This window comes from Sander lucioperca, chromosome 8, assembly GCF_008315115.2.
Source record: "Sander lucioperca isolate FBNREF2018 chromosome 8, SLUC_FBN_1.2, whole genome shotgun sequence".
Classification (NCBI taxonomy): Eukaryota; Metazoa; Chordata; class Actinopteri; order Perciformes; family Percidae; genus Sander; species Sander lucioperca.
The window spans coordinates 39665773-39678771 of record NC_050180.1 but is presented as its reverse complement, the minus strand read 5'-3'; the positions used below and the strand labels follow the sequence as shown (position 1 = coordinate 39678771).

The 12999-nt window shown below is 40.6% G+C and overlaps 1 protein-coding gene across 1 annotated transcript in view; it reads left to right on the top strand.

The window, feature by feature from the left end:
- The window catches only part of man1a2 (mannosidase, alpha, class 1A, member 2), a 130586-nt gene extending 118584 nt beyond the window's left edge, over positions 1 to 12002 (top strand). Inside the window, exons 12-14 of the mRNA XM_031310949.2 lie at positions 1090 to 1262; positions 6708 to 6823; positions 9824 to 12002. Of these exons, the coding sequence (XP_031166809.1) occupies positions 1090 to 1262; positions 6708 to 6823; positions 9824 to 9959 (425 nt within the window). The 3' untranslated portion in view covers positions 9960 to 12002. The remainder of the gene's footprint in view (positions 1 to 1089; positions 1263 to 6707; positions 6824 to 9823) is intronic.
- The last annotated feature ends 997 nt before the right edge of the window (positions 12003 to 12999 follow it).

Here is a 12999-nt window from a genome sequence, read left to right as displayed (position 1 = left end):
ACTGCCATGAAAGCCCAATAACTATTAAATGTAACAACCTGAAGATGAGATTATTTTACATTTTATTTCTATGGTGTTTCTTACTTTTAAGCCATTATTATTATTATTATTATTATTATCCTCATTATTGCTATCTCTGCATGCTCTGTAAATGGCACGCCTATAACCTCAAAATGAACTAGTGCTTCAAACCAGACTTTAATTTTTATTTGATTTATTTAGTTAAAGCAAATAAGCGTGCGTGCGTGCGTGCGTGCGTGCGTGCGTGCGTGCATGCGCGTGTGTGTGTGTGTGTGTGTGTGTGTGTGTGTGTGTGTGTGTGTGTGTGTGTGTGTGTGTGTGTGTGTGTGTGTGTGTGTGTTCAGAAATCGTGAGGTTGCTCTGAGAAAGAGGAGAGTTTGCCATGGCAACAAATGAAGATGGAAAGAGAGGGAGGGTGGGAGAGAGAAAGGGAGAACTTTCTGTTTAGGTGGCAGGGAGTTTGATAGCAACGATCAAGCTGTCTGAAGTTGGCCTGTTAGTTGTTAATGAGGAGTCATTCACGGCAGACAGTGAGAGAGTGTATGTGTTTAATCCTTTCAGAGACAGCCATGTCCCCACCTCTTTAAACGTCTCAGTAATTTTCGAGTTCTAATGCCCATCACACTTAATTGGCAGTGGTTGAGAAAAAAAAAACACAGGGAAAACACAAACACACACACACACACTTGTGTTATCACCAGCAACTGAACCAAAACGACAGTCAAGGAGCAAAAGATGTGTATTTCCTCTCTGTCTTCCTCTCTTATTCATCCTTTCCCTTTTTAACCTTCCTCACTTTCTTCCTTTGTCTCTCTGATCACTGTCATTTACTCCCCCTTTTCCATCTTTCCCTCCATCTCTCCTCTCCCATTTCTTCATATTTGTCTTTTTTCTGTTCCCCCCTATCCCTATATCCCTCTTGCTTTTCTTGTTGCCTCCCTTTTCCCTCTTTCCCTGTCACCACCTCCTCTGTTACTCTTCTCCCCTCCATGTCTTTTTTCTACCCTTTCCTCCTCCCCCTCTTTATCTCTCCTTTATCCTTCTCAACCCTTTTCTCCTTCCCTCAAGTGTTGAAGCTTGGCCCGGAGGCCTTTAAGTTCGACAGCGGCCTGGAGGCGGTGGCCGTACGGCAGAACGAAAAGTACTACATCCTGCGGCCGGAGGTCATCGAGACCTACTGGTACATGTGGAGGTTCACCCACGATCCCAAATATCGACAGTGGGGCTGGGAGGCAGCACAGGTAAATGTCATACATGTCATTGTAACATCTGTAAATAAATGAGTTGCTTTGTGCAATGTGAATCCCCAGGAAGGATCTGGGAAGACAGCTGTTGGATTTGCTTTGCAGCACAAAACAAGTACAGTTGTAAGACCCTGTTCTCCCACACGAAAATGAGCTCAAGCTTTCAGAGTTGCTGGCGTTGTTAAATGGAGGACAGCCATAACAAAGGTAAAGTCTGATGGAAAAGTTCCCTCTATGAATCATCAGTTCTTGCTCAAATGTCTTGCTCTCGAAAACACTCAGAGCATGACACAGGAGAGAGAGCATAATTCAGTGGGGTTTATGAGAAATGTCGTCTTATAATGGTACAAAATCAACCTGGAATTAAGTGAGAAATGAATTACACCACCAGGGTAAACTAAATCTACTAAATGACAGTCTGAATAAAAATAGTATGATGACGAGCAGTTTTTGAAAAGTAGTGTGTGTTGTTAAAGGACATTTGAAGCTCACTCTATCCAGACTTTATTTAGCTTGATTCTTCCTTTCCAAACTAATTTTTTTATTTTTTATTACGCATGTTCATGCTGATCCAAAGCACAGCTTCCACAGCGCTGCCAACTTTTAATTTAGTTTGGAGGGAGATAGTAAAATTACCTCAGATTTTACATGGTCGTAGTCAGGCTCATCCTGAACATGACTCAACTGAAAATGTCGGAAAAGCTCTAAAGGAAAAGATGTTATGAAAGTTTAACCATGTGGACATTGGTTTTCGATGTTCGGCATTTCCAGGCGAGTTTCCCTTTTCATTTTCAAAAAATAAAATTAAAAAAACTGTACAGTAAAATAACATCAAATTTTACTTTGCCATACCAGCAACCCTCTGACGTATAACATTTAATCATTTAATGTATGATAGTTTAAAAATGAGGACATTTTCAATGTGTTACATTATAATTTGAGCTGACTTGTACAGCCTGACCCGTTATAGCAATGTCCAGTGAACTATTTAAAATTGAATATGGTCATACTCAGAGTCAGGAACATTTTGAGCAGCAATTCATTGCGCTTCTCAGCAAAACTATTATGGAAACTGTTTTATGTAATTAGGACTTCTTTGCTCACGTTTTTATTTGGTATATAAAATGTTAGGAATTATTGCTGTGATGCGAGCCTTTCTTTGTTCCTTTTTAGCCGCTCCAAGTACTGGTACATTAACAGCACAAGATCAAAATCACAGTGGGTGTTGTGGTTTGAGATTAATAAATGGCAAAGCTCCTGAATATATATATATATATATATATATATTATTTGCTTAGTTTCCATTGGAAAGTGAAAAAGTGAAAGTATTTAAACAGTGAGCTGAGCTTGTTTTGCTGCGGTTGCGACTGATTTAATATCGACTTTTGAGTCAGAAGGTCAGACTCTGCGTAATTGTGAGTCTTCATTTGTTTTCATGCCATTCCCCCTGAACCTATGACACCCAGTGGCAGGGAGTTGTTTTAAGCTTAATTTGAGCTTGTGAAACCAGATTTAGTGCAGGTCTCACTCAGCTGCAGACAGAAATGTTATCTCCCAGTTTCTTGTATTGTCTCTTCAGGTCTGTGTATCGTGTGACTGCGGTATTGTTTTAAGGGATAAGAGATTTTGACCTTGCAGTAAAGCACATATAGGTAGAGAACTACTTTTGTTATGTCTGTCAGTCAGTCAGTCAGTCTCTCTCTCTCTGTCTCTCTCTCTCTCTGTCTCTCTCTCTCTCTGTCTCTCTCTCTCTGTGTGTGACATGCAGGTGAATGTGAGGACTTGTGATTCTTTCAGGTGTTATTAGTTATTTATTCTTCCCTTTGTGTTTTAATATGAAACGCTTTATGAAAGTAGAACAGAAATGAAAGCCTTCTCTATCCTTCACTCCTCTGCTCCACTCCTGACAGAGGATTAAAGAGCTCGTCTTCTATGCTGCAGTCAATGTGTCTTCTCTGTCTAAACCTCAACCGGCCTGCTAGTCATCCTTTTCTGTTTTTCTCTCCCACTCTTTTCATACTCTCCTTTTTTTCTCTTTCTCCTGTCAGTCATCTTGTCACCTATTTTCCCTCCAATTTGAAGCAGTGAAACTACTTGTCTTTGTTTTTCTGAGTGGGAGTAAGTGCGTTTGCACTCGTGTGGAAAGCAAATACGTTGGCAAAGTGTGTTTATGATGTGTGATTGCACTGAGTAAGAGTGACACTAAAGAGAGCTGGTGCTGAAGGGCTCATCTTTTCTTCCCTTGCATTTTTAATATTGCATATATACATGCATACTAATGCAGATGATAGATCCTAGACGTTCTTTTTCTGATCTTATTTAATTTTGCTAATCTATAGTTTTATGTCTGTTTAGCACACGGATGTTCAAAAGTCACTAGGTTTGAGTAAAGTCTTTAAAGTAAAATTTTAAAATGGTGTCTGACTTGCTTGAGATGTTTTTTTGGCATAAACATTGTTACTTTTCCAGTTTGAACACACTGCATACTGAAAACCTGCCTAGAATTAGTATTTAGTATGGATTTAGGCCATCTTGGATACTCCGCTTATTTAATGCTTTCTGCTTTTTCGCTTTTGCATTTTTTCCATCTCTTAAAATGTTCCCGTTTTTTTTTTTGTACCAAGTTTCTCACACAACACCTTATACCGAATACACACACTTTTCACAGACACCTGCGCTCCTCTCTGTATGTTGCCTCAAAGCTCAGCTCCCTCCCCCCGTACCACAGCTGCATCCATCTGCTCCACCAAACCTGCCTCTATTTGTCACGCTTCCTCTGTTCACAGTAGCCATTACCGCTGGCTTTTACCTGTGTGTGTGTGTGTGTGTGTGTGTGTGTGTGTGTGAGAAGGTGAAGCCCAGCTGCTGCTGTAATGTGAAATGTGTCCTTACTTAGCAGCTGCAGACACTCCACTCCTCCTTTTCCTACAGGTAGACGTTTTATCAGGTAATTTATGTAGCACAAATATTCTGTGTGTGTGTGTTCTACATTTATGGGTACAGTTATACTGGGTATACTGTAACCCAGTAAGAAGATTTTGGAGTGCAAATGTGACTTGTTTGAAATGTGTCTTTTAACCACCCATTATTATGGTGTGTGTGGTGAGTGGTGTGTGTTTTCTTTTTTTTGCGGGACACTGCAGTGTGGCTCCAGAAGGGAAAACGCATGTCGGGCGCAGCAGGCTATTAATTACAGGAATTACAGTACAAATTCCTTGCGACGGAAATCTGCTGACAGCAAAACGGTCAATCGAGGACTGGATGGAGGGAGAAGACGAGCGCGTGTGCGAGAAAAAGACGCACTCTGAAAGACAAGGACATAGATAATGCTTTCAATTACATGCATTAATAGTGAAAGTCGATAAGGTATGAGCAGGACTGTAATGCAGGCAAAACATTTATGGAGGCACCAATTTCACTGTAACAAGTCCTTATTGCAAATCAATAGAGCACACAGGTAATAGCATACCGTCAGTGTCACGAGCTGGACGATTGCTGCATTTTTAATGAGGTGTTGCTGACTCGTGGGTGTGGGTGTGTGCAGACGGGGAAAGCACCTGCTCACAAATTAGACTTGTTTTCAGCTAGAGGATACATTGTTACTCCTCAGAGCCAAAACAGCACTCGACATTTAGTCGGTAGGGCATCATCAGGGTGTGCTCTGTGGGGGGGGAAAGTGCCATTATATGTGACATTTTCTTGGTTTTGCTGGCCCACTTATTTGCCACTCTTTTAGAAATGCTAAAAAATCACAAACTCTGCTTTGCTGTGTGCTAAATCCTCAAAAATCATCAGCACCCCAGTTAAATGATTTATTAATGTATAAATATTTTATTTGTGAGTGTTGCCTCTTAATATGAGAATACTGTTTTCATATTAGAATGGAAAAATCATACATATTTGTGCTAGTTTTATCAGAAATGTTAGAAATCGATATCTAAGGTAAGTTATGTTACAAAAGATGTTAAATTAGGTTTTTGTTGGTCTTCATTTGCTGTCACTGCAGCATAGAAACAAAGAGGTGACAGTTTATTTCTGACTAGCAACACTGGATGCAGCAGGCCAGTAACTTGCTATTGTTTATTGTTGCTTATTCTGGATGTGTTTGAGTCGCAGTGAATAAAATGCCTATTTAAATGGTCCAAGCTCTGCTGTTATCTGACTGGCTGTCTTCTTGGTTGTGATGTTTGTTGTTGATGTTGTTGAAACATTGATATCACGTCTGCTGTCATTTAGAGGATCAGAGATAAACCCTCAAAAGTCAACATGAATGCACGGAGAAGGGATTTACATCACAATTTAACCACCTACGAACATGGGTTAAATTTCTCCTGAAAAGACTGGACACCATGTGTGCTTTTGTTAGGATTTAAAGAAAATCCGACGTCCAAAGAAATCTGATTGAACCTCTCCCTGAATGTATCTTACATTCCATTCATACACAGAGTAGATGTTGTTTTCTTTATCACAGACAGCTACTAAAAACTAAGAACAAAAGACATGTTTAGAAAGAAACCTCTCACATTTTTTATTTTTAGGAGATTGTTAAAAAAAAAAAAAGACCCCTGACAGACCACCACAGGGTCTGCCTCACTTAAAGAAAAACTTTGGCAACACTTTACTTGAAGGTATCTACATAAGAGTGACATGAACCCTAACTCTAACCATAACTTGTCATGACAAAAACCGAATGAGACACTTACTAAAAGAAGCGTTAAGTCATAAACGTTTATGACTTGTTTATAATGTTTATGACACGTTCATGACAGTGTCATGTCACTCTTATGTAGCTACCTTCAAGTAAAGTGTAACCAATTTTTTACTTTGCCATTATGCAGCAGCTCCCTCAGCCTCAGATGTAGCATTACATGAAACAAATGAGTGTGTTCCCTCCCTATGAAGCGGATTCGAGGAGAGGAGGGACGAGAAGAAAATGTTCTATAATGAAATGTAAATGTAGGGAGGCGTTTGTGGTAATCTTCATTTCCTTCCGTTTTTCTACAGCTGCTGTTAGCTGTATGGGTCTCCCCAGGACTCGCTCTAATCTGTCACAAGGAAAGAAATTAATTATAGCATGCTTTTGTGAGCTTATTAAAATTGTGCTCTCCATCCCCCCCACGTTTTCTCTTTGCCCTTTTCCTTTTGCTTCTTCTCATTTTTCTCGCTGTCATTCTCTTTCCTTTTTTTTTTATCCAAATTCCCTCTTTTTGTTTTGCTTTCTTTTTGTATTTCTGTCTATCCCACCACTTGCCCTTTTCTCTATATCCTCTTTTTTCCCTTTCCGTTCACTCCATCTTTTTGCTTTCTCCTTAATTCCTTACCTTCTTCCTCCTTTCCTTTTCCTTCCACCCACTTTCCTCATTCTTCTTATGTTCTCCCTTCCTTTTTATTCTCCTCCTGTCTCTTCCTTTCCTTCCCTCCTTCTCTCCTTGTCTCCTCCAGGCCATTGATAAGTACTGCAGGGTGAGCGGAGGTTTCTCCGGGGTGAAGGATGTCTACTCCTCCAACCCGACCTATGACGATGTGCAGCAAAGCTTCTTCCTGGCCGAGACGCTCAAGTAAGCCAACTTTGAATCCGTTGAATATTTGGCTTGATCTTTGATGATTCATTAATCACCTTTGTGATGAAGGCAATAATTTGGTGGGTAGGTGGTGGGTTGGCTGATTGAAAGGACTTGTCAGCAAAAAATGATTGCAGCAATTACGTGCTCATATTTTGTGTAATGGTTTTAAATAAATGAGCCGAAAAATCTTTTTGCAAAGATAAAAGCGGCAGCGTGTCAGTCACAGACCTTTAGCAGGCATCCTTTTAGGTTTTATAAACAGATAATGAAAAAAAAAAAAAAATCTCCTCAAACACAAAATCTGCTCAGTCCCGGGTTGATTTGGTGATTACTGGTAGTACCAGCAAGTACGGTAATACCACACTAAACACTCGTTGAGCAGCTACTTGCTTGCTTGCAGTTGGTGCATCTGTTTACCACACAGCCAAATACATTTAAGTTGTTTTAGCAAAGAATTCAGTCAATAATTGGCCTTTTTCCATCATGACATGAGCAACTGCGATCTGATTTCATTAGAGTAGTTTTCCACACAACAGCAGTGCACGGTGAAAAGAGCCGGTTATGTTGCTGAGGAGTTGAAGTTGTGCAGCTTTCATCTGACAGCTCACTGTGGCTGCTCCCTCTTGTTCCATAACTCCTTGCGATATTTAGAAATGTTTCGCTTCACAATTAAAGTCACCCCGTGTTTGGTATGCTTTTAATAGGAACTAGCAGCAATAGGACATGTTTGGTTTGCTTGCCAAGAGAGCGAACATTAAAGAATGAGGCAGATATCGGCGAGATAAAATTCAAACAGTAACGCTGGTTTACACACGCTTGGTTTCCTGCGAATCCCTCGTGCGTGTGAAGGCAATTTGAATCCAGTGCGGGAATGGCGGACTCTGCCACCAACAATAAAAACTACTATATAGAGCGGTAACTACCGAATGTAAATACTTTGAAAGACTGTTATTGAAAAATGCTGAGCAAAAGTAGGAATAAAAAAACATGTTTTCATGAAAATCTTCAGGATTATAACTTTAAAGAGCACATTTGAAGTATAACAAATATACTTACAGATAGCTCTTAGTATTTATAACACAGTGTGCTAACATCATAGTACTCTGTGTATTGGGTCATTTTTATTAAAGCTCCTGGGTAATTCTACTGTAGCAGAACTATTTAGTGACATAATGAAGCTGTTTATGGTCCTGTGAAAACTTAAATTTTTTAAATGGAATGCCTCCAAAATGGTAGAATTAAAAGAAGCTTTACAAATCATATTATAGGCTAGTTTACCTTTCATCTTTTCATTTTTTATTATTATAGCGTCAGTAACCTGACCACAGAACCCTTACTTTCTGTACAGTTAGTTAGTTAGTTAGTTTGTTAGTTAGTTATGTTTTATTTCTGTGTCATGCCAAACATTTTGGCCCATCCCACATGGGATTACAAGACACCACAAAATTACTTATTTAACAGACATCTTCCTGTCGCATATACAAATCGTACAACTGCTGCATATCAGCATTACTCTTCTAAGAGCAATAATGACAGGTAACACACTGGCATATGTTATGTTTTTCTATTTTATTGCCACAAAGTGTTTTAAAGGCTGATTAATGCAAAGGACTACTCTAATGTCTCTGTGGTGCATCATCATCATCATCACTGATGGATGAAGGGAGAAGAGGCTCTGAATGCAGACTGTGACCCAGTAATGTGGCTCTCTGTTTCCCCCTGCTGGCAGCTCTTTGAATGTCATCTGCTGCTGCTGGCAGTGCACATATAATTCAGTGCACACTGATGTTCCTGTGTGTGACGGGTCAAACATAATCATAAAACAGAGCAAATTGGGCTTTATTGGCTACTCTGTCAGCCCTTCTGTTGGCAGGAAGCTACTTTTTAGCCCTTCACTTTTAACTTAGATGTGTCTGAAATTAACACCCACACAGCGTCGAAACATCAGTGAAATTTGTCTAAAGTCTATAAGTCGTCAAAGGTCACCCGCCAAACTGGTTGGTTACTCTCTCAGACGATGACATTTGAATGTCTCAGTGTTATGCAGCCTTTGGCGTCTATCTATGCTCTCAGTCTTTGTCCCTGCTGGCTGCGAGCCAATCGCATCAAAGCAATACAGCAACAGGCTGCTGATTGGCTGCCAATCTGCACAAAGATGGAGCATCCAAACAATGCAAACGCACAGTGTGTGCGTTTGCCAGATGTATGTTAATGTTGATTAGATTTCATAAACCAAGTGAGCAGGTTTTAAGTTAAAGCTCTAAATCGGAACTTTATTGATATTATTTATACACTGTCTGCTCACACAAAATGTATTAAACAGAAAAAAGGTATTAAAAGTATCTACATTTGTATGAATGCATGTGATATACTGTGCAATTAAGTTACGGAAAACATCAAATAACTTTTCTCACCGAAGCCCAGGCATGAGGATGGTACTGCATGGGCCTTAAGATTAAATGCAAATTAAATCAAGATGACTGCGGAAACAACAAAGACTTGTGGCGTATGTTGCTTTGGCAACACACCTGGCACAAAGTGTACAGGTGGATTTGGAGGACTCCCACAGCCATGAACTCTAATTAGACTAATGATGTCAATCACACATCAACGGAGACGCCCAGGTGAAGCTGTGTCTCCTATTTGGACCAAATAGAGACAAACTGGTTTCAAACCCAGAGTCTGAGCCAGGAAATGAAGATTAAAGAATGTAGGTCAACATAGAACAACATAGAAGGAAATTAACAGCAATTACTGAAAGAGCTATTGGCAAGACAACATGCATTATTATTACTTAGCTACAAATGCAGGCTTTTCAGGTTCCTGTGCCTTTAAGCTGACACTTTGTGCTCTACTTTAACAAACCTGTAGAATATTTTCGGTTTGCGCCTCAGTGATGTCATTCACTTCTTTATTCTTCTTCACTTTTCTTACCCACTCATTCTCATCCTCACCCCCTTTTTCCTCCCTCCGTTAAACCCCCCCTCCCCTCAGGTATCTGTACCTGTTGTTCTCCAGCGACGACCTGATGCCGTTTGAGAGTTGGGTCTTCAACACAGAGGCTCACCCACTTCCTGTCCTCCACCTGGGCAACATCACCCTGCCCGGCAGCGAGCCGGCTCAGCGGTAGACGGACAGGCCATCTTCCTCCACCACAGCACCAGGGGGCGCCACTGTATGCCCGCCTACCTGCCCAGAATCCCACCCGCCAACACTGGACAAACTTACATTCAACTCTACAGACTCTCAACTGCTTTCGGACTGCAGACATCAACCAGAGGAGACGGAGGGAGAGCCTCGCACGCAGACCACTGCGGCGTGGAGAGGACTTTTGAGTCTCCCCTCGCTTCTTCTATGTTTTACTCTTTGACACTCTCTGTCGATCTCTCTGTCTTCTCTGCTTTAATCAGAAAGACGGTGGGTGTTGCTGCTCAGCCTCACGACTGGCTGGAATTGACTCTGAAGGACCGAGCTCCAAATCTGGAGGCTTGACTTAGTTTTTTTGTTATTTCTTTTAGTGTTGATTTGAGATTTGACCAAACTTTTCTCTCTACAGACTCAAGGCACTGAGAGTGCAGTATGGGGTTTTTGTTGAAGGATTACGCTGTCGGTTTGACACTGTACTGATGGAGGTGTCGTTTTTTTTTTTCCAGGCAGACAGACGAGGACTTTACAGGGTCTGTTGATAAGGTGTGTTTTTTTTCCCAGTTTGAACAAATCTTTAATGGGGACACAGGGTTGAATCAAAGCCCATTCGCTTCTCCCTGAACCCAACTCCTGCCCATTCCACTTCCTGTTTACTTTTCATCGGATGAACTTTGACCTGGAAATGTTAGCAGCTCGTCCCATCATCAGTGGGAGGGTAGGTTGTGGCAACAATCCCCACCTCCTCCTCTTCCTCCTCCTCTTCTTATCCTCCTTTTTCAGAAAAGTGGACCATTGTAAGTGGAACGGTAACTACACGGTGACAGCAGCAGGCCTCCCCATCTTCACCACTCTCCACTTCGACATCTTTCCAGTTTCTCCTCCAGTTAGAGACGTCACCGAGCCACAACCCCAAACATTCTGCTGCTACTCGTTTGGATGCTGCTCTTCTTTTTTTCTTAAATCTCTCCCCTCCACCTTTTTCTCTATCAACTCTTCTGTCCTCTCTTCGGTTCTTTCATTTCCTTTCATAAATCATTTTCAGGTCATACCTTGTGAAATGAGGCTAGAACCCAACAATGCTTGCGTGCTTGCGTGCGTGCGTGCGTGCTTGCGTGCGTTTGTTTAAAATAACCTCTGCTGTAAATCATTTATTTGTGCACTTTGTATGGGAAGACTATGAAGAAGAGGAAAATAGAAGTGTAGCACTGAAAGAGCTGAATAAATGAAGTCTCTCTGCTGAGCTCCCCATGCCACATTTGCTCTGTTCAACCCCATATCACCAGTTGGACCACCTAACTGTAAGTTGTATGAACTCATGATGTTGTTAAAATTCTCCATCTCCATCATCTTTACCACTTTTTCCTCAGTCCCTCTAATATTTTCTGGTTTTATCTGTATTTTGTCGTGTCTTCTCCTCTCTTCCATTTTAACCTATACCTCTCCCTGTCCACAATTTAAAAAAAACAAAAAAAAACTCTGAGGCTCAGGGTTCCCTCATCAGTCGGAAACGTCTGGCAAGTATGAAACCTTAATTTCATGATGTCCAGGTTTTGGATAATCTCAAAATCACAAAATTATTTTGGATAAAAAATGTGGAAAAATGTCCAAAAAATGTGGAAATATTACACATATATACAGAACATTCATTCACCTGTGAACTGTACACTATATAGCTGTGTTAATTGTTTTGGTGAACAATGACTTAATAGCTACTGTACAGATTGATTTGACTCTGTTCGTCATATTGTCCAACTGCTAAATGCCGACATCATATCATCAAACAAACGTCAAAACCTTAAAATCTGTGAAGAAACTGAGGTCTGGGAAAAGTCTGAAATTAAAAAAAAAAAAAAAACGAGCTAAATCAAGTACATTTTTGGCTAATTTGTTGCTGCAGAAGACAAAAGCATCTCATTCCTGTTAACGTAGATCCTGAAACTTAGCCACTCAAACATAAACCTCAGCACATTAAACATTTCAAACCCTAGAATGTTAATTTCGACCTGCTCCTATATCTGCTTGATTTCAAAAGAAAAAGAGAGAGAAATAAGTTTGCATTTTAAATGGAACTCAGTTTTCTTTCAAGTGAAAAGTAATAATGCAGAATGAAAATATGAGAGCAGCAGCAAATATGACAGTGGTGTGAGCTCAAAACATTGTAGCTGAACCGCAAGAAATGTTAAGGGAACACGTCGACTTATTGGGACTTTGTCTTATTCACCGTATCCCCCAGAGTTAGATAAGTCCATACATACCCTTCTCATCTCCGTGCGCGTCGTAACTCCGTTGCACAGGGCTTCTCATATGCTGCGAGCAAATCACTCCGCCCAAGTAGCAGAAGTAGCAGTGCTTCGCCTTCTGAGAATATAGTCCCCAGTATGTATACAGTTAGAAGATGGCTGTGTCTCATGTGACCTTGTTATTTGTACACGCTGTGATTATACAAATCACAACATGTAAATAGGAACATGTTGGCATTATTTTGTCACTTATTTGGAGCAGTAGGCTAGATGGAGCAGGTTACCTCCAGGATCTGGGCTAAACTAGGCTAGACAGAGTTACGACACGCACGGAGATGAGAAGGGTATGTATGGACTTATCTGACTCTGGGGGATACGGTGAATAAGCTAAAGTCCCAATAAGTCGGCGTGTTCCTTTAACAAGAAGGGAGAGGAACGGGCAGCGGAAGGGAGGACGTGATGATGATTGAAAGCATGACTACCTGTTTCCTGTTGTAATGAGTGAGACTGCTGAGTCCCGTTGAGGTTAAATAATCTAATATTACATCAACCATTTACTTTTCAAGAAGTCAAATTTTCAGTCAAACCACTTTGTGTTGTTGCTGTACCACCAATGTCAAAAACTACATCCCCCATCAGCAAAATGCTTTTCATTTTTATCATTTTTTAACTGAAGTCTGTCTGATCCACCATCCAAGTTGGTAGAGATTCAACCAGGGTGTTTTGTTCTTGAGAAAAAAAGATCACTTAGTTTAACAAAAAATACAGATATGTATAATATAT